Source organism: Dryobates pubescens, chromosome 27, assembly GCF_014839835.1.
Source record: "Dryobates pubescens isolate bDryPub1 chromosome 27, bDryPub1.pri, whole genome shotgun sequence".
In the NCBI taxonomy this organism is placed as follows: Eukaryota; Metazoa; Chordata; class Aves; order Piciformes; family Picidae; genus Dryobates; species Dryobates pubescens.
Genome location: NC_071638.1, coordinates 6,422,393 through 6,449,550, shown reverse-complemented (window position 1 = coordinate 6,449,550; position 27,158 = coordinate 6,422,393). Strand labels below are relative to the sequence as shown.

The 27,158-nt window shown below is 40.2% G+C and overlaps 1 protein-coding gene across 6 annotated transcripts in view; it reads left to right on the top strand.

The window, feature by feature from the left end:
• CADPS2 (calcium dependent secretion activator 2) overlaps window positions 1-27,158 on the top strand; it is a 366,370-nt gene that overhangs the window by 212,288 nt on the left and 126,924 nt on the right. For all 6 annotated transcript variants that reach the window (XM_054173945.1, XM_054173944.1, XM_054173942.1 and 3 more), the window contains one exon: window positions 21,758-21,824. In XM_054173945.1, the coding sequence (XP_054029920.1) occupies window positions 21,758-21,824 (67 nt within the window). The remainder of the gene's footprint in view (window positions 1-21,757; window positions 21,825-27,158) is intronic.

Below are 27,158 nucleotides of genomic sequence, written 5' to 3'. Positions count from 1 at the left end.
GCTGGCTCAGAAGATTCAAGACCTCAAATGCAAGCTTGTAAGTATCTCTCTCTGCAAAAGAAGTCTCATAAATCCCGGCACAGAGCAAACTGAAGTGTATCAAGAACTTCTGACACATGGATTGAAACTACTGAGAAACTAAGACAAAATTTGACTATTGAAACAATGACTTTATATTTCAGCAGAAATAATGGTCAATTTTTGGCTCATTATTAATAAACATTTATAAATTTGGTCCCAATAGCAATGGAGTGTATTTGTTTTGTTCAGTCAGAAGGTAAAAAATGTCATTTCATGTAGCTAGCATTATAGCTATGCCCTGTAGCCCTATGAGGAGAGGCTGAGGGAGCTGGGGTTGCTTAGCCTGGAGAAGAGGAGGCTCAGGGCAGACATTATTGCTGTCTACAACTACCTGAAGAGAGGATGTAGCCAGGTGGGGGCTGGTCTCTTCTCCCAGGCAACCAGCACCAGAACAAGAGGACACAATCTCAAGCGGCACCAGGGGAGGTTCAGACTGGATGTTGGGAAGAAATTCTAGACAGATATTGCCCGTTGCAATGTGCTGCCCGGGGAGTTGGTGGAATCACCATCATTGGAGGTGTTTAGGAGGAGACTTGATAGGGTGCTTGGTTGAAAGGTTTAGTTGATTAGGTGGTGTTGGATGATGGGTTGGTCACAATGATCTTGAAGGTCTCATCCAACCTGTTTTTTTCTTTTCTTCTTTTCTTTTCTTTTCTTTTCTTTTCTTTTCTTTTCTTTTCTTTTCTTTTCTTTTCTTTTCTTTTCTTTTCTTTTCTTTTCTTTTCTTTTCTTTTCTTTTCTTGTCTTGTCTTGTCTTGTCTTGTCTTGTCTTGTCTTGTCTTTTTTCTTTTCTTTTCTTTTCTTTTTTCTTTTCTTTTCTTTTCTTTTCTATTCCATTCCATTCTATTCTATTCTATTCTATTCTATTCTATTCCATTCTATTCCATTCCATTCCATTCCATTCCATTCCATTCCATTCCATTCCATTCCATTCCATTCCATTCCATTCCATTCTATATTTCTTGCTAAATTCTGCTACATCTATCCTCATTTTTGCATTCATAAGGCAACATGTGCTTGTGTATGCTAAGGTAAAAATTCCCAGTGTGTGTTATAAGCAGCATGACAGAATGGCATGGTTTTAAATTCACTTTTAGTGATGTATGGATGCCTTCCTGTCATTTTTCCAAGGTGTGTCATAGCTGTGTGTTCTGTTACGCTAGTTTAAATTGTGCTAAGTGCCGGTGTTTCATTGTGCTGCGGAGGAAAGTGCTAATGTGTTAACTGCCTTCATTTACGTGACTTTAATACTATACACTTTGACAAAATCAATTGACTGCACCCAGTTACTTTTTACAAATGAAAATTGAACTTAATGAAAAATGACACGTTAAAATGACATTAATGATTGATTGGATAATGATAATGGGTTAATGCAAAATTGCAATGGAAGGAAGAAGGTAAGAATGTTTATCCTGCTGTTAGATCCTTAGAGAACAGATTATAACTACGAGCCTGAATTTCAATGCTTCCCACAGTAATTGCTTCTGAGGAGGCATGGGGAATCTTGAAGACCTTAATGATATGCCACTGCCACTTTAATTGCTAAGAAAAGCCAAAAGAATCCTAATTGCCAAGAGAAGCATTACTAATTAAGGTGTCATTCTTCATTCATTCCATAGTAATTAATCTGAAATATTTGTAAAAGCTGAGATATAAATTTAGCTCCAAACTCATTTAGCTTAACCACAACAGACTTTATGTGAAAAAGATCTGCGAATTAAGCAATGTTAATGCTCAGAAAGCTTAAAATGCAGCTTGCTTCTTTTTAGAAAAGATTGATTTGGTTTTGCTCGTAACTTTTTAAAACATGAAGTAAAAGAATGAAAATAAATTCAATAATCCATTATCATGAATGTGTCATTTCTATTTAAATAATTCTTCTACTCTAGCAGTAAAAAAATCACGAAGACTGTTTATAGGGTCCTCCTTTTTCCTGTGTTTCACTGAGAAGTTGTGTGCTTCCCAAAATCTCAATATGAGTTCTCTTCATCTCCGTAATGCAACAAAGTTGGTGAGGGGTTTGGAACATAAGCCCTACGAGGAGAGGCTGAGGGAGCTGGGGTTGCTTAGCCTGGAGAAGAGGAGACTCAGGGGTGACCTTATTACTCTCTACAACTACCTGAAGGGAGGTTGTAGTGAGGCAGAGGTTAGTCTCTTCTCCCAGGCAATCAGTACCAGAACAAGAGGACACAGTCTCAGGCTGCGTCAGGGGAGGTTTAGGCTGGAGGTTAGGAGGAAGTTTTACACAGAGCGAGTGATTGCCCACTGGAATGGGCTGCCTGAGGAGGTGGTGGGGTCGCCATCACTGGAGGTTTTTAGGAGAAGACTTGACGGGGTGCTTGGTGCCGTGGGTTAGTTGCTTGGGCGGTGTTGGATTGGTTGATGGGTTGGACGCGATGATCTCGAAGGTCTCTTCCAACCTGGTTTATTCTATGTATTCTATTCTATGTATTCTATGTAATGAGCAAAATGATGCGAGTTGAGTGGTCCAAGTGTTGTCTTTAGATGATAACTTTAACAACAGTATCCCCCTGCCTTCAACAGGATTGAGTATGCATAACTGATTAGGCATGGAGAATCCCCATAATCAGTACTTCATTGTAAATGTGTGCTTTGTTTTCAAGAGTATAAAGAACAAAAGCTAAACAGAGTCTTGCCTATTATTGAAAACATTCCAATCTCAAAATCAGAAAGCTATTAATGTGTGAAAAGGATATTTTTTTTCCCTATACCTTCATTAAAAATAACAAAGCAGGTGGATAATCTTCAAAACAACTGAGCTGGTGGACTAGCAGTCACTGCATGTACCTGAACTAAAATTTAGGCAGGTCATCTCTTTTCCTGTGCATCATTTGTCTTACTGAAATGAGGACATAGATTAGCTTGCTTATTTTTGCTACAATAAATGATGAACAGTTAAAAGAAATTAACTCATCAGAGGTGTTCTAAAATTTGCAGTAATAAGTTCAGATTAGTGGGAATTTCCCAGTAGTCTTATGGGAGACTTCAACATCTGTCTGCTGGAAATGCAGTACAGCAGAGAGGGAACAGTCCCAGAGGTTCCTGGAGTGTATGGAAAATAACTTCCTGACACAGCTGGTGAAGGAGCCAACCAGGGAAGATGCCCTCCTCAATCCGCTTCTCATGAACAGAGAACTTGTGGGGAAAGTAAATGTTGGAGGCTGCTGAGAGCACAGCAATCATGAAATGATAGAATTTTCAGTTCTTAGGACAGTACAGAGTGGGGTTAGTAAAACTGCCACCTTCAGCTTCTGGAGGGCAGACTTTGGCCTGTTCAGGAGACTGATGAAGCCCCTTGGGAGGCAGTCCTGAAGTGTACAGAAGTTCCAGAAAGCTGGACATACTTTGAGAAGGAAGTCTTAGATACAGAAGAGCAGGCTATCATCATGTGCCAAAAAACAAGTTATTGGGGAAAGAGACTGGCCTGGCTGAATAAGGACTAAGGACCTTTGCCTGGACCTCAGGAACAAAAGGAGAGTTTATGGCCTTTGGAAGAGGGAACAGGTGTCTCCTGAGAGCTATAAAGATGCAGTGAGGCTATGCAGGGAGAAAATCTGAGGAGCCAAAGCCCAGCTAGAACTCAACCTAGCTACAGCTGTTAAGGACAATAAAAAATGTTTCTGTAAATACATTAACAACAAAAGGACTGACTAGGGATCATCTCCATCCATTACTGGATGCAGGAAGAAACATGGTGACAAAGGATGAGGAAAAGGCCAAGGTGCTCTATGCCTACTTTGCCTCAGTTTTCAGCCGTAAAACTAGTTGTTCCCTGGACACATGAGCTCGGAGACAGGGAGCAGAACCAGAATGATGTTGTCATCATTAAAGAGGTGGTGATCAGTGACCTGCTAAGCCACTTAGGTGCACACAAGTCTAAGGAGCCAGGAGTACTGGAAGAGTTGGCAGATGTGCTCACCAAGCCACCTTCCATTATATACTGGAAGTCCTGGCTGTCTGTAAAGTCCTAACGAGAGTAGTTCACCATTGGAATGTGCTGCCCAGGGAGGTGGTGGAGTCACCATCCCTGGAGGTGTTCAAGAGGGGATTGGACCTGGCACTTGGTGCCATGGTTTAGTCATGGGGTCTGTGGTGACAGGTTGGACTTGATGATCTTTGAGGTCTATTCCAACCTTGGTGATTCTGTGATTCTGTGAAGTATCACAGTGTCACCCAAGACCTCATGACTACTAAACCATGGCACCAAGTGCCACGTCAGTCCCCTCTTGGACACCCTCAGGGATGGTGACTCCACCACCTCGCTGGGCAGCACATTCCAATGGCTAACAACTCTCTCTGTGAAGAACTTTCTCCTCAACTCAAGCCTAAACTTCCCCTGGTGCAGCTTGAGACTGTGTCCTCTTGTTCTGGTGCTGGTTGCCTTGAGAAGAGACCAACCCCCTTTTGGCTACAACCACCTTTCGGGTAGTTGTAGAGAGCAAGAATGTCTCCCCTGAGCCTCCTCTTCTCCAGGCTAAACAATCTCAGCTCCCTCAGCCTCTCCTCATAGGGGTTGTGCTTGAGGCCTCTCCCCAGCTTTGTTGCCCTTCTCTGGACACATTCAAGAGTTATCACTATAATGCATACTTACCTAAGCAATATTATTCTTTTCTCAGACTGCAGGACCAAATATCAATGAAATAACGGTTTTAGATTTTGTTTATATTACTTTATTCCACTGCAAACTGACGTAGCACACGTATCATGTAGGCAATACATGTGGTTTATTTATTAGTCTTTCTTGTCAGGTGGTCTGACTTGTTTCTTGGTACTGCATACTAATCTGTGACATAGAATTTGAGAGATTTGTTTCCACTAGACATACATTGGCATCACATATGGTCTGGCATGCCCTGGCATTATTTCTATACGGAGTGCCAGTGCTATTAACAGCAAGGATGATGCCATACCACCTGCCTGTTGTGCCCTTCCGTCACTTTCATTGTCCATCTGTTACTTGTAGGAAGATAAAATTAATCTCATTCTTGGCCTTTGGAATGCAAAGCCTTTCAAAATCAAAGGCCTTTATGACAGTAGCATTAATTTCAAATGCTACTAGTAGGTAAGCAATCTAATGCTCTCTGTGTGCCAGAATGCTGGCCTAATTAGATACTGTAGGGTAAGTTGTGCTGTGCTGTGTCCAAGAGTGGGTTTCTATTGGCAGTACTCTATTCTGTACAGGCAAAAATTATTTTAACACAGTACTGGATGTACAGGCAGAGGTAGCTTCCTATAAATTAAATCTAGTGTGAGTTTTGTGTTTGTTTTTCTTTTCTTCCACAGTAGTATAATTTCATCGAGTACAGTACTGCATTTAATTCTTACATAGTAACAGAGTCTCCGTGGCCCTGCACTTCTGTTGTTTTACCCAAGTAGTATATTCTTCACAGCCAGCTCCCTTACATAGTCCATATCCTGTTAAATGTCAACACAGTTGTGTTGGCATTTCAATACTGTACCATTTTGTCAGGGTCCTTGAGTATCTTATCACATCTCCAAATAAGCAACATGGTGGCATCACCTTGTTAGGCTGGTGGTTTCTGCAGTATCATCAGTGTAGCAGTGCTTTGATACAGAGGTCTGCATGATTAGCTCACTGTCTTTTTATTTAAGTAAAAATTGTAGTGAAGAGTTCACCCTGCACTACAAATGATCTTTTTTAGCATGCTTGCTGTCACAGACTTGTTGTAATTTAATCCCATCCTAAATTAACTGTGTCTGCCCAATGACACTGTTGTCTTTTCCTAATGTGTGGGAGTTGGTTTTGGTTTGTTTTTTTTCACTGCATGCATAAATGATAAAAGAGATCAGGTAGGTGAAAAAAGTATGTGAAATGTTATGTCAAAGCCTATGCACGGTTTATCTTTGGAGCAAGAGACAGGAAGTTCTGTTTGATCATTTTTTGTGTATGGAGTAATCCAGGGACAAATTGGCAGGGGCAGCACTGGAGTAGGTGCAAGTTTGCGTTCCACTGCTAAGCCTCCATCAGGGTCAGACCAAATTCCCTTACTTTACCAGCTCCTCTGATAACATTAGCTTACCAGCCCAAAGCTGTCATCTGATTCACTTCAATTTTTTTTTTCCAAAGATATAAAACTGTGTGGTTGTGGTGAGAGGACAGATTCCTACATACCAAGCTAGTAACCCTTGTTCAGTAAATCAGTGGCTTAGAAGTTACTTTTCTGATGTTGACCACTGGTGTTTAAAGCTTATTTAAATTTTGAAACCATTTTAAGTTCAAAGTGGCATGCGCTATGCCATTGACCAAGTAGAAGAGAATAAAGAGCTAGACTTAGGTTATAGTAGTGCTGGTGTGGAGAAGTCTGCCTGAGGTTATGCTCCCCTCAGTTGGAATCATGATGGCCAGTCTCTTTTCTAAAACTGAATGCTTATGGCTCTGTAGAGCCCTTTTCTATCTGAATAAGTCAGAAGGGCAAGCTGAAATAAGAATCCGAACACATAAACTACAGAATGGGTCCTTTGACATTAAGGGCTACAAGCTAGGAGTGAATAGAATAGAATAGAATAGAATAGAATAGAATAGAATAGAATAGAATAGAATAGAATAGAATTAACCAGGATGGAAGAGACCTTTGAGATCGAGTCCAACCTATCATCCAACACCACCTAATCAACTAAACCATACAACCAAGCACCCCATCCAGTCTCTTCCTAAACACCTCCAGTGATGCTGACTGCACCACTTCCCCAGGCAGCCCAATCCAATGGCCAATCACTCTTTCTATGAAGAACTTCTTCCTAACATCCAATCTAAACCTCCCCTGGTGCAGCTTGAGACTGTGTCCTCTTGTTCTGGTGCTGGTTGCCTGGGAGAAGAGACCAACCCCTGCCTGGCTACAACCTCCCTTCAGGTAGTTGTAGACAGCAATAATGTCTGCCCTGAGCCTCCTCTTCTCCAGGCTAAGCAACCCCAGCTCCCTCAGCCTCTCCTCACAGGGCTTGTGCTCCAAACCCCTCCCCAGCTCTGTTGCCCTTCTCTGGACACGTTCCAGCAACTCAACATCTTTCCTTAACTGAGGGGCCCAGAACTGGACACAGCACTCAAGGTGTGGCCTAACCAGTGCTGAGTACAGGGGCAAAATGGCAGATGTCATTTTATGGGTCTTTCAGTCAAGTTCTGAGTAATTAATGCATTCAGGCAAAACTGGATTTGTTTGGCCTGCAACAGAACTGGGCCTGGTATCAAATATGAAAAATATTGCCAGTAGCTGAGTGCTGGACTAACATCTCCAAAAATGTTACAGCTGCAGTTCTTTCATTCACAGCACACTAAATAAATCAATAAATAAATAAATAAAATTGTCACATAGAAGGAACCAGCAATTTGTATAAATGTAGCTTTGCAATTCTTTTGTGTATGGAGAAGCAAAGGATCCACTCTCAAAGAGGCAATAACACTGATTTCTAGATTAGTGCACTACTAATCTGCTAATAATCAGATGACATGTAGAATTTTATTGCCATTATAGAATGTAAGTGTTCCTTTCAATCACAAGTGCTACATTAATTTTTAATTGAGCTTGAGATATTCTACTTAATGGCAGGCTTCGTTTTTTTTTCCTTGCACACTCAATAAATTGTAATTGAACACCTGATTCCTGCCAGCAACACATTAACATCTGGACACTATCTGTCTTTTATGCATATAGATACACTGATTAAAACTCAGCAGAAAAGCAGACATTAGGAAAACAAAAAGACAACATTATGGAACACTTTCAGCCAAATTTTTTTTTATTGTATATTGAGAAGCATTTAATTATCTTGTTTCATTTAATTAGCCCCACTACTTAGGTCAATTGTTAGCTATTGATATGGTGTGTTAGCAACTTCCCTAATTGGCACAAACTATACTAAATGTCTTGTCCAAATTATTTTCCTACAGTTTTTCCACTTCTTTTCTTTCACATTCTTTTTTTTTTCCCCATTCGTTTCACAGTCTTTTTAATAATATGGACAGTATTTTGCAAAGAGTGGCTTAATTTAAAGTTTGACAGATTAGTTTTCATTTGTATTTCTGAGTTAAAGACCACCCAAAAAAATATCTGAAGAAAAAGTGTTGATTTTCTAACAAGTTTTAGAATCAGGATGTGTCACTCTGCCTTTTATAGCCTGTAGAGATTTTAGTCCTTATTCAAAAAGATCAGTATATTTTTAAGCATTCTTTGTTATTAAGCATTCTTTGTTGTTATTATTTGACAACCAGCTGCACTGTGTCACTCCAGCTATTGTAACCTTGCTGGGCTTGGTACCTCTGCCATACTGATCTGATTTAAACCAACAATTAAGCAAACTTTAGATGTGTTCAAGATACGTATATGTTTTAGTGCATAATAACAAATCTCCAGTTAAAAAATAGCAGAGCTTATTAGAACAGAGACACTATGGAAATGTAGTTGATCAAAATGTATTCTTTTTTTTTTCCTGCATGAGATAATTTCTTTGAATAATCAGTTATACAGCTCCTTACTTTTAGGTTCTTCTATTACAAACCCTTTTATTTTTTGACTCAATAATTGAGTCAAACCCTATTTTTTGACTCAATGATTCCACAAGATATCTTTGATGTCTCTGTACCAGGAAAAAAAAATGTTAAACAGTGTCACCAGTTGACACTTTTTCAGTTTACCAAATACTGATACTTTTGCATCTGATTTCTATGCTTTTTGAGTTGTTGGATAATCTGTGTAATGTATGTGTTCGACCGCCTTGGCAATTCAGCAGATGAAGTAAGTCGTCATTATGCAATGAATGTTCTCATCCTAATTTGAGAATAACTGCATCATTAGTATGTATGACTGTCCTCTCATATAGACATGATTTCTGGAATGATAAGACGTTCTGCTTATTTCAAATATTCATTTTAAGACTATTTCAAATATAAATGTCACAGTCCTTGCTCTGAAGTTTAATTTAACCACTTTCTTATGGTTACACAGCGGCATTTTCTTCCCTCCAAGTCCGTCACCGACAGATAGCAGAGATCGATTTGAACTAGGTTTTCTTTTTCTGATCCAGTGCATTATATGTGTCCTGACATCCACAGGAGGGCAGCATGGTTAAATTAAGGGAGAAGATGGGAATATGATTATAATGCAGCTGAGTGAATCACACTTTTGATTGTTTATGTTGTTTCATGAATTTTTTTTACATATGTGTGTATATATATATACACATATATATATACACACACACACATACATGCAAAGTTCTGCTTAGAGAAATAAACTAACCCATCTCAATCTTAGATTTGAACAATCATCCGTGAATAATGCTAAAAGATTAATTTTACTTATTGTTCTGTTTAAATCTGTCACCATAATGCTCATAAAAGGCATTTTACCCTTCATACCCTTTTATACAAATAAATGCTCTTTTTAAAGGAAGTGTTTCTAAAACTCCATGAGGAGAAACCACTCTAAACCTCCCCTCACATCCAATTCATTGGTGTTACTACTTATATTTTCTTAGATATTGAGAATGGTCTTCTTTTTATGTAACAGCAGCCTCACAATCAAATAGCACATTAGTATTGCTATTTTTGGCAGACAGTTGCTTGTCAGAGCAATTCTGTGTAGCAGATATGGACTGACCTCGGTAGATGGCTGTGATGCTTCTCACAGGTGGGAAATTCTGTCTTCCTGAAGTCCTGCATCTATGGCTCCAAAAGTAAATCAGCTCCAGTTTAACAAATCTAGTGTAAGGAATGGACATTTGAATGTTTTTATTTTCTATTTGTTACAGTAAAGAATTTTAGGTAAATAGCAAATCTATGCTGGTATTATAGGCTCCCATGTATATCACTTTCATGGTTTTGTCTAACCACCACCCAAACCAAAACCATTTTAAAGATATAAACATTTCTTTACAAATGGTTTTTTCCTCATTATTTTTATATCATTTTAATCTTGAATTTATTTTTATATTACTTTAATATATTTATTTCTATATTATTTTAATATTTAAATCTACTGAGAAATCTTGAAGTCTGTAAAGAGATGTTAAAGGACATTATTGGATATTAAAACCCAGCTTGACATGGTGCTGGGCCATCCCAATTAATCTATATTCTTAGCCTGAAAGGTTGCACTTGATGATCCTTGAGGTCCCTTCCAACCTGGTGTTCTATGAATCTATGAATCTATTAAGGAAAAGCTTTTCACCAAGAGGGTTGTTAAACATTGGAACAGGCTGCCCAGTGAAGTCACTGAGTCACCATCCCTGGAGGTATTTAAAATCACACACAGAATCACAGAATCACCAAGGTTGGAAGAGACCTCAAAGATCATCAAGTCCAACCTGTCCCCACAGACCTCAGGACTAAAACATGGCAACAAGTGGCAGGTCCAATCCCCTCTTGAACACCTCCAGGGATGGTGACTCCACCACCTCCTTGGACAGCACATTCCAATGGCTAACAACTCTCTGTGAAGAACTTTCTCCTCACCTCCAGCCTAAACTTCCCCTGGCACAGCTTGAGACTGTGTCCTCTTCTTCTGGTGCTGGTTGCCTGGGAGAAGAGACCAACCACCTCCTGGCTATAACCACCTTTCAGGTAGTTGTAGAGAGCAATAAGGTCTCCTCTGAGCCTCCTCTTCTCCAGGCTAAACAACCCCAGCTCCCTCAACCTCTCCTTGTAGGGCTTGTGCTTGAGGCCTCTCCCCAGCCTCATTGCCCTTCTCTGGACATGTTCAATTGTCTTGATGTCCTTCTTAAACTGAGGGGCCCAGAACTGAACACAGTACTCAAAATATGTGTAAATGTGACCCATGGGGGCTTGGTTTAGTGTTAGTTAGACTTGGCAGTGTTAGGTTAGTGGTTGGATCTCATGATCTTAAAGATCTTTTTCAGCCTAAATGATTCTATGATAAAGTTCTCAGAGGGAAATACATCACTCAGTGACACATTTCTATTGTTTCCTAGAGTAATTCCTGCAAAATTCAGGTTTAGATGGTTTACTTCCATGTGGCATTTTCAAGGACAAACATCCAATCATGTGAATGGTTCTGATACATATTATTGTACACTGGAAGTTGTCTTAAGAGAAGTTGGCTTAAAGTTTCTTAGGAGAAAACTGATTGACTGGGCCATACTACCAAAGCTTTCTTCCTTATTCTCACTCCTGTATTGTCTTGGTAAGGTGACCAGAAGTATAAAAATAAAACAAAAAAAATTTACTTAACTTTTTATTGAAAGATAATCTACAGTTATCTGGGAGGTTGTCCAAGGCAGAATATCTCTAATGGAATGTTAAATTACCTCTACTGTCTTTGACCAGATGTTCATAAAACCCAGTATCATGTCTCCCACTGGGACCAGCAGAGAGTTTCTAAGAGTAGTCTCAGAACTCTTTCAGACTCCACTTGTCTGCAAAGCAAAGGCTTTCTGAGCCAGTCTTCTTTGCATACACTAACATTCAATGCAATTGAATTTCCCTTTCACAAACCTGCCCAGGAATGCCTGAAATGCACAATGAAATGTAACTAATTCATGGAAACAAGCCATAACAGTTGCATTGCTAAGTGAGATTGGAAATTAATCTTTGGCACTGTTCCTATGTTCCTTGGGGGTGCTTGCAGATGCAGTGGAGACAGTCTGCACCTCTGACATAGGCACCACCATGTGTTTTTCTGTTGTTGTATGTTGGGAGAGAAAGGTGGCAATCATTGGTTCAGTGTTTACATCAAGTCTGGAACAGTAAAAGGACATTTTCCAATATAAGAGAGCATGCAGTATCAAAATTTTAATCCAGAAGACAATAACATAGTTCTCAATAAAAAGCTTTTTATTTCTGCAACATAAGGAGAGACTGCTGTTACAAAGATTGTGTATGAAGGTAGTTTTCCCCAATGTTGCCTAAGTTGCAGTCTATCACTTTTCATCCTGGACTGCTCTGTAGTAGCATAACTAAAAATAAAGGGATTTTTCCTACCAAGTGTGCCATGGATTTTGAAATCTTTACAGTCAGAATAGTCTTTGTTCATTATCAGCTAAGTTCAGTCACTGCATCCACAGAAGCTTGTCCTCATAGCACTGGTAGCAGGGTTGGAACTAAATGATCCTTGAGGTCCCTTCCAACCCTGACAATTCTGTGACTTGAAAAGAAAAAAAAAAAATGATGCGTGTTATTCTGAATTGTGCTTTAGAATGAGTACTTTCACCAGACAAACATTTTCTGCAAATGTCTTTTCATGATGCCTAGGTAGAGCAGGCCTCCTTCATCTGTTTTTAGGTAAGTAACTGCAATGCCTAAGTTTGGAGTCTCAGCACTGTAGGGATCTGCTATAGCCAGTGGAGACAGAATGACAGTTCCAAGGGGTAATTTGCAAAGCTCTGAAGGTGAAATATGCCCCTGATAGTTTACACTGGATCCATACAAAGTACAGGGGAAACGTGGTCACAGAAAGTGGCAGAGTGGAATTGCAAAGATAAATGGTTTGAATTTGCTGGTTTGCTTTGGATTTTTTATTTTTTTAAATTCATGAACAATTTCCATGTGTTGACATATGGAGTGAAAAGGTTAAATGTCTTCACAGGCTTCTGAAATGCAGTGTCTGGAAGATGATTTGGAGCACAAGCCCTGTGAGGAGGGGCTGAGGGAGCTGGGGTTGCTTAGCCTGGAGAGGAGGAGGCTCAGGGGAGACCTTATTGCTGTCTACAACTACCTGAAGGGAGGTTGTAAACAGGTGGAGGCTGGCCTCTTCTCCCAGGCAACCAGCAACAGAACAAGGGGACACAGGCTCAAGCTGTGCCAAGAGAGGTTTAGGTTGGATGTTAGGAAGAAATTCTTCATAGAAAGAGTGATTGCCCATTGGAATGTGCTGCCCAGGGAGCACCATCACTGGAGGTGTTTAGGAAGAGACTTGATGGGGTGCTTGGTGCCATGGTTAACTTGATTAGATAGTGTTAGATGATAGGTTGGAGTTGATGATCTCAAAGGTCTCTTCCAACCTGGTCTGGTCTATTCTATTCTATTCTATTCTATTCTATTCTATTCTATTCCATTCCATTCCATTCCATTCCATTCCATTCCATTCCATTCCATTCCATTCCATTCCATTCCATTCTGGCTGGTGTGAGGCTTTCCTGAATGTTTCTTAGAATCATAGAATCAATAAGGTTGGAAGAGACCTCAAAGATCATCAAGTCCAACCTATCACCACAGACCTCAGGACTACTAAACCATGGCACCAAGTGCCACGTCCAGTCCCCTCTTGAGCACCTCCAGGGATGGTGACTCCACCACCTCCCTGAGCAGCCCATTCCAATGGCTAACAACTCTCTCTGTGAAGAACTTTCTCCTCACCTGGAGCCTAAACTTCCCCTGGCACAGCTTGAGACTGTTTCCCCTTGTTCTGGTGCTGGTGGCCTGGGAGAAGAGATCAACCCCCTCCTGGCTACAACCTCCCTTCAGGTAGTTTTAGAGAGCTATAACAGTTCTTGCTCTGCTTTGGTTTCTCTTCCACAGAAGCTAATGTAATAATGCTGACTTCTCTCACAGGGCATGTTGTGTGGAGCAATTATCTGAAGTTTATAAAGCACTACTGAAGTGTTGAGCATCATTCATATTAAGAAAATAATGATAGATGAGTTAGGACTTGTTAAGCCGATCTGTTTCAAAGCTTTGTGATGTTTTTAAATAGTGATTTTAATTTAATTATTTTAGGCATTAAAAAAAAATAAATCCAGCTGTCAAGAATTTTAAAAAAATATGGTTTGAAACATCACAACATTTTGAATGAACATCTTCTGTGTGCATGAACTGAGGGAGAATACTAGGCTCATTCATTATCGTAATTTCTAGACAGAGTTTCAAATCACAAATAGGGATATCAGGTGTAACGTATTTCCTCATGCCTTTGAACACATTTCCTCATGCCTTTGCTAGATCAATGTGATCTAGTGAGCAGGGTATTTTGAATGATTCCATCAGTGGCAGTGTATGACCTAGAAAGGAAAGCAGATTTTTGAGCAGATTTTGAGGACAGACTGAAGGAGTTGGGGCTGTTCAGTCTGGAGAAGAGAAGGCTCTGAGGTGACCTAATTGTGGCCTTCCAGTATCTGAAGGAGGCCTACAAGAAGGCTGGGGAGGGACTTCTCAGGATCTCAGGTAGTGCTAGGACTAGGGGAAATGGAATGAAGCTGGAGGTGGGGAGATTCAGGCTGGAGGTGAGGAGGAAGTTCTTCACCATGAGAGTGGCAAAGCCCTGGAATGGGTTGTCCAGGGAGGTGGTTGGGGTGCCGTCCCTGGAGGTGTTTAAGACCAGGCTGGATGAGGCTCTGGCCAGCCTGCTCTAGTGTGGGGTGTCCCTGCCCATGGCAGGGGGGTTGTAACTAGATGATCTTTGTGGTGCCTTCCAACCCTGACTGATACTATGATACTATGATTTTTCATATTAACAAGTCCTCAACCGTTTAGGTTTTCTAGATCAAAACTAGTATCACAGCCACCCAGGGAAAAGGCTCACCAGTTTTTCTAATTGCAGTGTCATGTGCTTGCACTGACATGGAGAGATGTCCAGGATGGATGCCTGGATGCTTCTGAGTTGATCTGAGGTCTGGCAATGTGGAGAAGTGTTTCCACAGACAAGATGCTAAAGGGAAGGCAATACAGTTGGAACTGCTTCTACTACATCATTAGAATTTCAAATCAGATTTTCAGTTTTGAAAACAATCTCTTAGTTGTTCCTGCTTACAGTGCTTTGTTTCACTTTACTGAATAGTTTGTTTTCACAGACTGTTATCCTTTTAGATTAAATTAAACAAAGAGATGAACTCCAGGAATGCACTCATGTATACTGCAAGCTCTGGTAGCTATTTGGTCCATGGATTCAGTATAGAGGTAGTTCAAAGTAAGCTGCATCAAAAAGCACCAGAAAGAGTGGATGCCTGCTCTTCAGCACCAGCTGTTTCACAGTTGTGATAGATTACCTGTTTGCATTACAATTAGATTACATTGGAATCAGAGCACTTTCTGAATTCATGTTGCATCTGAAGGATTCTTTTCTTGCTTGGAATTCTCTCAAGGCTAAAGGATGTGTTTCTGTCTTGACAAACACTCCCACTTTACATACCAAGTAGGTTTCATTATATGACATAAATTGGATTAATAATTCTCAAGTTGCCATTGCAGTTACTTCACAGGTTTCCTAAGTACTGGCATGCATATTCACAAATGTTGAAGCACTCTGTAGTGCAGTAAGATACCACTGTTAAAGAATCTAGGGATATCTGACCTTTCAACACGCTAATAACCATTTATACTGTAAGTGAAAAGTTGTCTAGGGGGAAGAAAAAACCATTATGTTTTCCTATTCATATTCTGAGTATCTTGCACATTGAAATAGATTGAACTGTTTTCCGTGCCTGTGGTGTTTGTATTACTTGACATTCTTCATCATTTCTTTATCCTTAGCATGCATATTTACAGTAGATGTTTAGCTAATTTTTTTTTTTTTGCATTCCATCTGTTGACAGCTTATTTAGTTCTCTTTCTCAAGAGCACAGAAAGTACTAAAATGAATCCAAGAATGTTTACAGCTAGGTTTCTTATGACCTAGGTCATATTGTTGTCTTCAATGAGTTTTCTCTCTTGTCCTCAACTGAAGACAAAAAAGTGGCTTAATCTTGCGGGGTTAAATAAAAGAAGGAATGCAGTGCAAGGAAGATTCCTTTTATGCAAGCACCCAGGGATGACTGAAAGTGCCTGTGGGCAGTTGGTCCCCATTGGCTCTCGCAGCAAATGCAATGATGCCCACAGATAGCCTGTATTGTTGTCAGTTAAATGGGATCATGAGTGTCTGAAAGGTGTTTGAGAATGAACTGAAAATCATTTTCACAAGTGGATGATTACTTCTGCCACATGTTAACCGAACTCTATCAGAGTGGCCCAGATTTTTGAGACTGCCTTAATTGCTCTTTCAACCTTGACTGAGGTTTCTCTTTAAGAAAGGCCTTTGCTGGACTAAACTGCTACATCTATTGATTCTTCTTTCCATATTTTTTTTCATTGTTTGTGATAAATGAAGCCTTTCACAAGTAGAGAATTTATCATTCAGGATGTAGATAGATTGCTTCATTCCTTGGAATAAAAAGGCCAGTCTAAAAATGATCTCTGTAGAGGTAGTAAAACCCTTTCTTATTTCTCCAGTGGTGAATAGGTCTGGTATTCCACACTCAATTATGTTTTTCAGCTATTCATTAGTGCTGATTTTTTTTCATCAAAAAGTAGAACCCTGCACTCTTGCAGCGTGGACTTAGAGCAAATAAGCTACCATCTTCTTTCCTGTGTATGCCAGCATGTAATTGAAACTGAACTATAATATTTAGCAATATGGTTTTAGGTGAAACCCTGCATGCCTTGAAAAATATTCAACCTATATTTAGAATAGTAATGCTCAGATTGTTTTTAAAGAACATGGTTGTTCAGTTCTATTTTTGGAGGAAAAAAGTGATGCTGACAGAGATAAAACGATGCATAGAGCATTTTTATCCAGGTATTTCTGTGTTTTGTATTGGAAACATAATTTCCTGTATTTTTATTTGTTTTCCAGGAAAAATGAAGTTTAAATATTAAATGTTTAATTTTTTTTTCTGCCACAGGGTAAGCATTGTGAGGTATAATCAGGTAAATCTGTGCCTTCATAAGAAAACAGATGTTTACTTTTCAGTTTGGGAGTGAGTGAAGAAATCAAAAGCAGCATCAAATACTATTGAAGAAAGTAAAACAAGAGCAAAAGTCATAGGAAAGTGATTGCATGGTTTGCACTTTTGGCTGAGTTTTCATAAAGCAGCAAAACTGTTAGAAAATCTTTACACTGAGCACTTAGCACTTAATGAATCAAGATGTTTGATCAAGTTCCTATTTTCTGTGTGCTGTATAAAAGCAGGTGTATTGGTCTTAAGTTACTGGGAATTATGTAATAGAAAAGGACTGAAAGAGGCAACCAATCATACACATACTAACCATAATGTGCACATGAACAAGTGTTTTTGCATAATATAAGTCTGCCATCGATCCCTCTTTCCATGGACATCAGAAAACAAATCTGACATGACTTCTTGTCAGTCAGCTAGCTAGACACCCTTATAAAAGATGGTTTTAAAGAAAAGTCAAAATAAATCTATTTAGTAATAATCAATTACTGTTTCAGTGCTCAGATACAGAGGCACTATTTCAGTATCCTCCTCAGCACGTGGCTGAACTGTAATAATTCAGGAATTATTTTAGATTATTGCAACTCTGGAACCCATAATAGAGAGAGAAGATTTGTAGCAAATGGTTTGGTTAATTTTTAGAAATATGGCATTAGCTACTTCTGACTATCAGTTTCTTCTTTGTATTGCACAGAATATTTTACCTAAAGAAAAGTACAGTGTTTGAGGGAATGGCTGTTGTGTGTTTGTTGTTCCTGCTGAGAATGTTTGTAATAGTCTGAACAATTAACTCTATGCATCCTGTGGACATTATTTTCAATGGAGAGAGTGAGCAGCGCTTGTAGGGGAATAGAGATACACATGTGGGCAGAGAAATAGCAAGCTGCAGCTCTGTGAGTTGGTGATTATGAGGGTCCAGTCTGCTGTGTGGTACTGACATTTACATGTGAAAAATGATGCAGTTTCTCATCTTAAAAATAAAACACTCTTCAACTTGGCTCCCAGACTTGGTTGCCTTCTGAATCTAATAACCTATTAATTTTCTGCTCCAGTTGTGAAACTCAAGTGTCATTTCATTCTGGAAGCTGTCTTTTGTAGACTTTTCACGTTCTAGGCATCAGCTGCAGTTTCTACCAAACCTAGCCACTACTGTCTAAATTTAACAAGGTTCTTAGGTCCTTCCCACTTCTTCCAATGGAAAATAAATGGGAAAGAGAAGTTCGAAGAGGATTCCAGGAGCCTAGGATATTTAGCTCCTTCTGAGAATAAATATTAGCCTCTCAAATAAGAATTAATCTTCTCATCTTTTTTGAGCTTGCACAATGAAGACAGGCACAGGGTATGTCTCTTGCAAATGGCTGAAACTTTCCACATTAGGAAAAAAACCTGTCCCCATTACAGATGGCACTGGAAGGGGGATTAATGCCATAAGATTATGACTGTGTTTTTATAGTGATTTATAAAGCCATGGAACAAAAGCCACTGCACTTCTATAGCAAAGCCCAGCTTTGTGTGTTGAATGCTGTTTTCTTTGTTACCTAATCTTACGTAAGACCAATGGATTTAAAGGTTAGTTAATGTTCCACTCCTTTGTTGCCCAAGGAATATCTTATTTAACACCTTAGTCAGAAGTGATTTGTAAGAGCAATAAAAAGGGCATGTTGCTATTATTTTTGTGTGTGTGTGCTTTCTTATTTTATAATTTGGAATTTAATGTTAACTTTTCTTAGTTCTGCAGGACTGTATGTGGCATACCTCACATGAAAAGTCATTCCAAATCCGGCAAACCTCTTCCCTGATAGCAAGTGTTCTTGTGAGATCTCTTATTTGGAGCACAAGCCCTATGAGGAGAGATTGAGGGAGCTGGGGTTGCTTAGTCTGGAGAAGAGGAGACTCAGGGGTGACCTTATTGCTCTCTACAACTACCTGAAGGGGGCTTGTAGACAGGCAGAGGTTGGTCTCTTCTCCCAGGCAACCAGTACCAGAACAAGAGGACACAGTCTCAGGCTGCGTCAGGGGAGGTTTAGGCTGGAGGTTAGGAGGAATTTTTACACAGAGAGAGTGATTGCCCATTGGAATGGGCTGCCTGAGGAGGTGGTGGGGTCGCCGACGCTGGGGGTGTTCAGGGCGAGGCTTGACAGGATGCTTGGTTGTATGGTTTAGTTGATTGGGTTGTGTCAGATGATAGGTTGGACACGATGATCTCGAAGGTCTCTTCCAACCTGGTTAATTCTATTAATTCTATTATTTTAAAACCACCTTTATATATCAGGCTCAGATAGTAAGGAAAAAGAATGAGCTAAACCTGGTGTGTCTGTGTTTGGGTTATTCATTTTCCACGGTGTTCCTGGTAGAATGTAAAGTCACTGCAGGATTAATTTCAAGCAAGAAGAATCCTGGTAGTCTATGGCTCTTTTACAGTTTTTGCAAACCTGCCAAGAGAGTGGGAACATGGTCAGGAACTGTGTTCTCAGTTGATCTTCATGGGGTTATTGTCCTCCAACACAGATCAGGGAAACCTACAGGATATTTTCCGAGGGATGCAGTGGCAGAATCACTGTGAGGAACAGGGCAGGCTTAGGACCGAGAGACTCCAAAGGCCACCTGTGAACCATTTTACTTTTCTCCATCAGGATCGCTAATACTGAAGGCAGGATGAAATTCATGAGTCATTCCTCCTCCATTCAATGGCAGTATTAGAATCTAATGGGCCAATAGCAATTTGCTTTGGGAAAAGTCAATAACCTTATTCAGAGGAGCATACCTAACTCTTCTAAAACATACTAAAGTCAAAACTGGGGGGGAATATGTGGCCTATCACTCTTGAGGTAAATGCTTCCTGAGTTACAAAACATTATAAAGTTTAAAAGACAACCCTAGTAGGCCATTTTTAAAATACTCTTTCTGACATAACCCTTACTCCTTTCTTTTTATTGAGGTTATAATAGTAACAGGTGTGAGAAACTAAGAAGTGCATAGCAATGAAATCTCCATCAATGGGTAACTGTGTACACAAAGCCCATTGTCCTTTCATGCAAATAAAGAACAGAGTAACCAAGCCAGGCAGGGCTTCTGCACAGTACAGTAGTACAGACTGATGAAGGGTGAGTTATTGGTGTCATAGAAAGGAAGGAGCCACTGCATCATCTGACAAACCACCACAATTAATAAGCATTACAATGAACTTTTATGTTAGAAGAAAATTATCCATTGTGATACCTAAAGTGGGAAAGCATGTAGTGAGAGAAAAAGATTTTGCCCCTGTCTTGTTTGCCTGTTTCACATAAGATGTTGCTTCATTGCTCTGTTTGTCAATCAAGTTTAAAAAACACTAGGCAATAAAGTCCCAGAAGTGATCAGAACATTGAGGGCAGCAAACCCTGTCCTGCTACCACAAAGGCACCTGTCCATCTACCAATCATTCAACCAACCATCTCCCATCTGTTATTATAACTTCTTCATAATATATGAGCCATCATCCTCTGGAGAGTGCTCTGTGAAGGGCATACAGCTTTCATTGGTCTGTACAATTTAGATCTTCATTCTGTCTTTGACCCACCTGCTCTTGATACAAGCTGTCTAGGCAGAAGTAGGTAATACTTTGCTCTCCTGTCAAGTTTTAAGGAGGAGATCCTTACCACTTGTTTCTTACGATCCTCAAGTTCATCCTTTTCTTCTTGCTGTCTTTGTGCAACATAACCACAGTTACAGATAAAAAAGTGTTGCTATAATGCCATAAAACATTCTGTAACTTCTTGGGTAATGAGGGTGCTTCCTCTACCACCAAACACTATCAACATTTGTGGTTTTGTCGTCTTACTGTTTCATGCTCCTGATAACAATTTTCTGGTTCAAAGCCTAGAAGTTGTCAAGGTGACAAGTAGGTTTTTTTGTAGTCTGAGAGTCTTTACAGTGAAGTGCTTCTGTTCGGGAAATTAGATTCTGGTTTACTCTGGAAAAAAACCACTAAATTAATCTTGTGTGTCTGATAACATTTTTTTAGTGGAGCATATTCCCAGAGTGACACTGTGGCTTGACTTCTCACACACTAGAGAAGCTCTAGCATGTCTATGGAAATAAAAGGGGGGGACGGGGGAAGTATTGGAGACTTTAACATTAATATTTCTGTATAATGAAAAGTGTTCTACTTTAAGCTATTATATCCTCTAATGCAACTGGTAAAATAAAAGTGATAACCACGTTAGTCTTCTCAAGTTTGTGTTCCTGTTGTCTGTTTGTTTGTGTTTTAATTTGAGAGAAAATGAATGTATTTTTGCATTATTATGGTCTGAGTAAATAGAAGGAATAAAACATCTCCTGTATGTAGCAGTACCGAGGCAACAGCGCAGTAGGTAGAGCAAATGAATACACTCATTTATATTAGGTCTTCCTAATATCATGCACCTCAAGTACTGTGTCCAGTTCAGGGCCCCTCAGTTTAGGAAGGATGTTGACTTGCTGGAACAAGTCCAGAGAAGAGCAACAAAGTTGGTGAGGGGTTTGGAACACAAGCCCTACGAGGAGAGGCTGAGGGAGCTGGGGTTGCTTAGCCTGGAGAAGAGGAGGCTCAGGGGTGACCTTATTACTCTCTACAACTACCTGAAGGGGGGTTGTAGACAGACGGATATTGGTCTCTTCTCCCAGGCAGCCAGTACCAGGACAAGAGGATACAGTCTCAGGCTGCGCCAGGGGAGGGTCAGGCTAGATGTTAGGAAAAAGTTGTATACAGAAAGAGTGATTGCCCGTTGGAATGGGATGCCTGGGGAGGTGGTGGAGTCGCCATCACTGGAGGTTTTCAGGAGAAGACTTGATGGGATGCTTGGTGCCATGGGTTAGTTGTTTGGGTGGTGTTGGATTGGTTGATGGGTTGGACGTGATGATCTTGAAGGTCTCTTCCAACCTGGTTTATTCTATGTATTCTATGTATATGCTTCTTATTAATGAAAAAATATTCCCTTTGTTATTTCCTTTGCAGGTACTTGTATGCTCTAGGACAGAAGGTTTGGAAGCGGTGGAAAAAACGCTACTTTGTTCTTGTTCAGGTTAGTAGACTGCCAAGAAGTTTCATTAAAAAGTAGTCTTGGACTTTCAACTTTCTTACACGTGGTTTTTGGAGCCATTAGTAAATCATAGAATAATAGAATCAGTAAGGTTGGAAAAGACCTCAAAGATCATCAAGTCCAACCTGTCACCCAACACCTCATGACTAGCTAAGCCATGGCACCAAGTGCCACGTTCAATCCCTCTTTGAACACCTCCAGAGATGGTGACTCCACCACCTCCCTGGGCAGTCCATTCCAACGGCTAACAACTCTCTCTGGGAAGAACTTTCTCCTCACCTCAAGTCTAAACTTCCCCTGGTGCAGCTTGAGACTGTGTCCCCTTGTTCTGGTGCTGGGTGCCTGGGAGAAGAGACCAACCCCCTCCTGGCTACAACCTCCCTTCAGGCAGTTGTAGACAGCAATAAGGTCTCCCCTGAACCTGCCTTTAAGCATTCTCACATTCTAACGAATGGTGACAATAACATGAGATCACTAAAACAGAAAAGTAGATTTTGAGTGGCCAAAACTGAGAGATCAATGACTTCTGTGTCTTTGGAAAGATATTTACTTTCTGTTTCTTTTTATCTTCAGATTGAAGTTACAAAATTGATGCTGCTCTTAGTCAGTTTGGAGAACACTATTCTTTTGTGTCCTTTGTTATGTTGACAGCAAACTGTCAAATTGTGAGCCTCCATAAGAGTCAAACAAAGGATGAGGTCTGTTAATGAGGCTTTTTTAAGAAGGAAGGCTTCTAAAAGTACTTTACAGAAAGCTAGATTCCTTTCTCTACCATTCTGTCAGTCACATACATCTGGTCTCCTCCTACTCTTAAATGAGGAAAATTGTAAGGATGTAAAAAAAATTAATCCTAGCCAAGACCTTTAATAAAGTTAAAAGGTGAAAGTATTTGCATATTAGCCTTGCTGCAGCATTCTCCCTGGCTTCCATGTGAACTGGCTTGCATATTGATAATCAGTGAGTAATGGCTATAAGGTTCAACAGGATCTTCTGGATAGTGCACTGATTCATTTGGGTTCTGATTTTACCAAGGTCCTCTGTGAAAAGAAGAAGACTCTTTCACAGAATCACAGAATCACCAAGGTTGGAAGAGACCTCAAAGATCAAGTCCAACCTGTCACCACAGACCTCATGACTAAACCATGGCACCAAGTGCCACATCTAGTCACCTCTTGAACACCTCCAGGGATGGTGACTCCACCACCTCCCTGTGCAGCACATTCCAATGGCAAACAACTCCCTCAGGGAAGACCTTTCTCCTCACCTTGAGCCTAAACTTCCCCTTGTGCAGCTTGAGACTGTGTCCTCTTGTTCTGGTGCTGGTTGCTTGAGAGAAGAGACCAACTCCCTCCTGGCTACAACCACCCTTCAGGTAGTAATAGAGAGCAATAAGGTCTCCCCTGAGCCTCCTCTTCTCCAGGCTAAAAAATCCCAGCTCCCTCAGACTCTCCCTCATAGGACTTGTGCTCAAGGCCTCTCCCCAGCCTCCTTGCCCTTCTCTGGACATGTTCAAGTGTCTCAATGTCCTTCTTAAACTGAATGGCCCAGAACTGGACACAGGACTCAAGGTGTGGCCTAACCAGTGCAGAGTGCAGGGGCACAATGACTTCCCTGCTCCTGCTGGCCACACTATTCTTGATGCATGCCAGGGTGCCATTGGCCTTCTTGGCCACCTGGGCACACTGCTGGCTCATGTTTAGGTGGCTGTCAATCAGCACCACCAGGTCCCTTTCTGTTTGGCAGCTCTCCAGCCACTCCGACCCCAGCCTGTAGCTCTGCATGGGGTTGTTTTGTGACTTTATTAAGATTTCTAAAGGTTGGGAAGATCTCTGTATAGGCTGGCTAGTAAGGCATGGATATAAAGGGAGGATAATGTAAAGTTGCAGAAAAAAAAATATTAGAATCTCTCTTGCTTTTGGTTAACACTCCTAATTTACATTTAAAAAAATTCAAAAGATCTTTTTCTCTTACTCTAAGCTAGAGGTGTCATCTGAGTTTTAAAATGTGCTCTTCAGTGATGTAGACTTTCTCTGTGTGTGATATGGAGTCATCTGGGAGACCAGTTTGTTCCAGCCAAGTTAAAATTAACTTTCTTCTGCTTTCTATGCTGAAATTGAAATAATGGAGGAGAACATTACACTAGTTTTCCAAATATGGTGGCATTAACACATCTATTTAATTTTCAAGTACCTCTCAGTTCAATAAGGGTACATAAAAATCAATATTTACTGTCCAGGCAGCTTTGATTCATTTATATAGTCCAGCCATGATATATACACTAATGGGAAGCTGAAGTCAATGTGTGTGAAATAAGCATTCAGTAAGGCATATCAGTCTGTTCTATTGATTTATTATTGATGTATTGAGGAGTCATCCTCTGCAGCCTTTTAACTTACATTAGTAAAACATTAAGGCCATGAAAATCAGTTCTAAGACAGAGGCTAGCAGTATGATTTACACTTGCTTTGCAAATTTAACTAAGGTGTGAAATTAGATGAATAATGTTGTCTTTTCAGGAGCGTGATGTGTGAAATACGCACCTTCATTATTGCTACATGTATTAGAAGTTGTTTGAGCTGTTCTCTCAGAAACCACTATGTTACAGGAAGTTTAAAGTCTGAACATTTTAACCTCTTCATTTTATAATTCAGTCACCTCTCCAAAAGATTATTTACTTCAAACTGGAAAAAGGCAGGATGTAATGTGTTTGGTAGAATGCCTCAGCTGGACATGCTGTGTTTTTACTTCATTTACTGTCTGATAATATCTTCCTCCAGTAATCTGAATGCAGATTCATTTCTGTCATTTTAATTTCATCTGCTCTGATGTTGGAAAAGGCAGTCATTTGTTTCATGGCTAATTTTTTTTTCTAAACATGCCAACCATGCAGGCTAATTCTTGCTGCTGGACTCCCGCAGCGGGCTGCCCAGTGATGCCCTGTAGCAGGGACCACAGAGTCAGCTTCCAGGTTTGCAGTAACAGTTCCTCCCAGCACATTAGAAAGTGTCTTTTCTGCCCCATGGGGACATCCCCTAGTGACACTGCTCATAAGTCACGTCCACATTTCTGTGCCTATCTGTCTGTCATGCACGCATGCAGGTTGTTGGTTTCCCAGTTTGTTACAAAGTGAGAACAGCTAGTAGCCAGATGTTTGGGCCTCTGGAAAAAAAACTTTAAATTCAGGTATATGCAGTTATAGTAAGAAGACTGCCTTTTCTTCTGTCAAAAATTACTATTTAAGAGGATGGCTTGATTCTAGTTTTGCCTGAGAATGTGTTGTACAGAGTCCTGACTTTTGAGTATCCGTTATTCAATGAACTATTGATGCTAATTTGCTGAATTCTAAGGAAAAAATACCTACAAGTACATTAACTACTAATAATACAATTAAAATGTGGTCATAGCCAGGAGGGGTTTGGTCTCTTCTCTCAAGCAACCAGCACTAGAACAAGAGGACACAGTCTCAAGCTGCACATGGGGAATTTAGGCTTGAGGTGAGGAGAAAGTTCTTCACTGAGAGAGTTGCTGGCCATTGGTTGATTCCTATTCTATTCTATTCTATTCTATTCTATTCTATTCTATTATGAGACTTGATAGGGTACTTGGTTGCATGGTTTAGTTGATTAGGTGGTGTTGAATGATAGGTTGGACACAATGATCTTGAAGGTCTCTTCCAACCTGGTTTATTCTATTCTATTCTATTCTACTCTATTCTATTCTATTCCCATTCCATACTTATTTTCAAATAATACAAGTCTTTTACCCAGAGTCAATAACACTTCAAGTCACTGGACTTGGAAGTGGAGTGGCATACAGGTACAGCACCAGCAAATATATATGATTGAAGCTGGAATCAGAACCTGACATTTTACTTCAAAAAGGATCATTCCTGAAGCTGTAGCCAAAGTAAGAAATCTAGATAATACTTAGCTGAACAGTCAGCAACTGAGATGAAGACAGCCAATCATCTACCAGACGAGCTCATTGTGTGTCCTGAGATCTTTGCATAATTTTACAGACGTAAGAAACAATTTATAGTTCAAAATATGTATATACTATATAGTATAGTATAATATGGTACTCTCTATATATGTACTAGAGTGTATATATATAGTATATACTATATATATATATATATATACACACACACTATAGTGTATATATATACATATAGTTGGCCAGGTATCCCATAGTCCTTGGAGATACGAGTTTCAAAGGCCCACGTATATTCTGTTCCCTTAAGTTTCAGGTGTTCACAGCTTCACAAGCTCTTTCTTCTGGTCTCTTTTGATAGCATTTCTAGCTCTTAAGACTGGAAACATCATTTGTTTTGGTGATTGAATTTCCTCTTCCAGTTTTTGCATTCCTTTTTCTATCCTTTCAGTCACTTTTTCTTCAGCTCTCCTTATTACTTTCTATTCTCTCTGTGGAGTCTTAAACCACATGGTGACAGATTCTCTTCTTATTGCTTTCTTATATTTTTGTTAGTTTAATTTGACAAGAAGTGTTGCTCATGTCAGCTGCAAGCTGCTTAACCTACACAGTGCTATATCCAGTGAGCCAAGCAACCAGGTGCAAAATATGCAGAAATTAGACTATGAAATCGAACTGAAGGTTCTGGTATTTACCATCATTAAATAGAATTGGCCAGATCATATGTTTGTCTTTCCAGCTGCATGATCATTTTGACACTTCATATTCAAACAGTACTTTTTTGCATGAAAGTCCTTTCTTCCAGCTTCTTAGAATACAGGACTTTTTCTTTTTTTTCACATAGTCAAACTACTACTACTAGTAGTGGTGTCCCCCAGGGATCAGTGCTGGGCCCCATGCTCTTTAATATCTTTATCAATGATCTGGATGAGGGGATTCAGTCCATCATCAGTAAATTTGCAGATGACACCAAGCTGGGGGCAGGAGTTGATCTGTTAGAGGGTAGGAGAGATCTGCAGAGGGCCCTTGACAGACTGGACAGACAGGCAGAGTCCAAGGGCATGAGATTTAACACATCTAAGTGCCGAGTTCTACACATTGGCTACAACAGGCCCATGAAGTGCTAGAGGCTGGGTTCAGAGTGACTGGAGAGCAGCCAGGCAGAAAGGGACCTGGGAGTACTGGTTGATAGTAGGTTGAATATGAGCCAGCAGTGTGCCCAGGTGGCCAAGAAGGCCAATGACATCCTGGCCTGTATCAGGAACAGTGTGGCCAGCAAGAGCAGGGAAGTCATTGTGCCCCTGTACTCAGCACTGGTTAGGCCATGCCTTGAGTCCTGTGTCCAGTTCTGGGCCCCTCAGTTTAGGAAGATGTTGACTTACT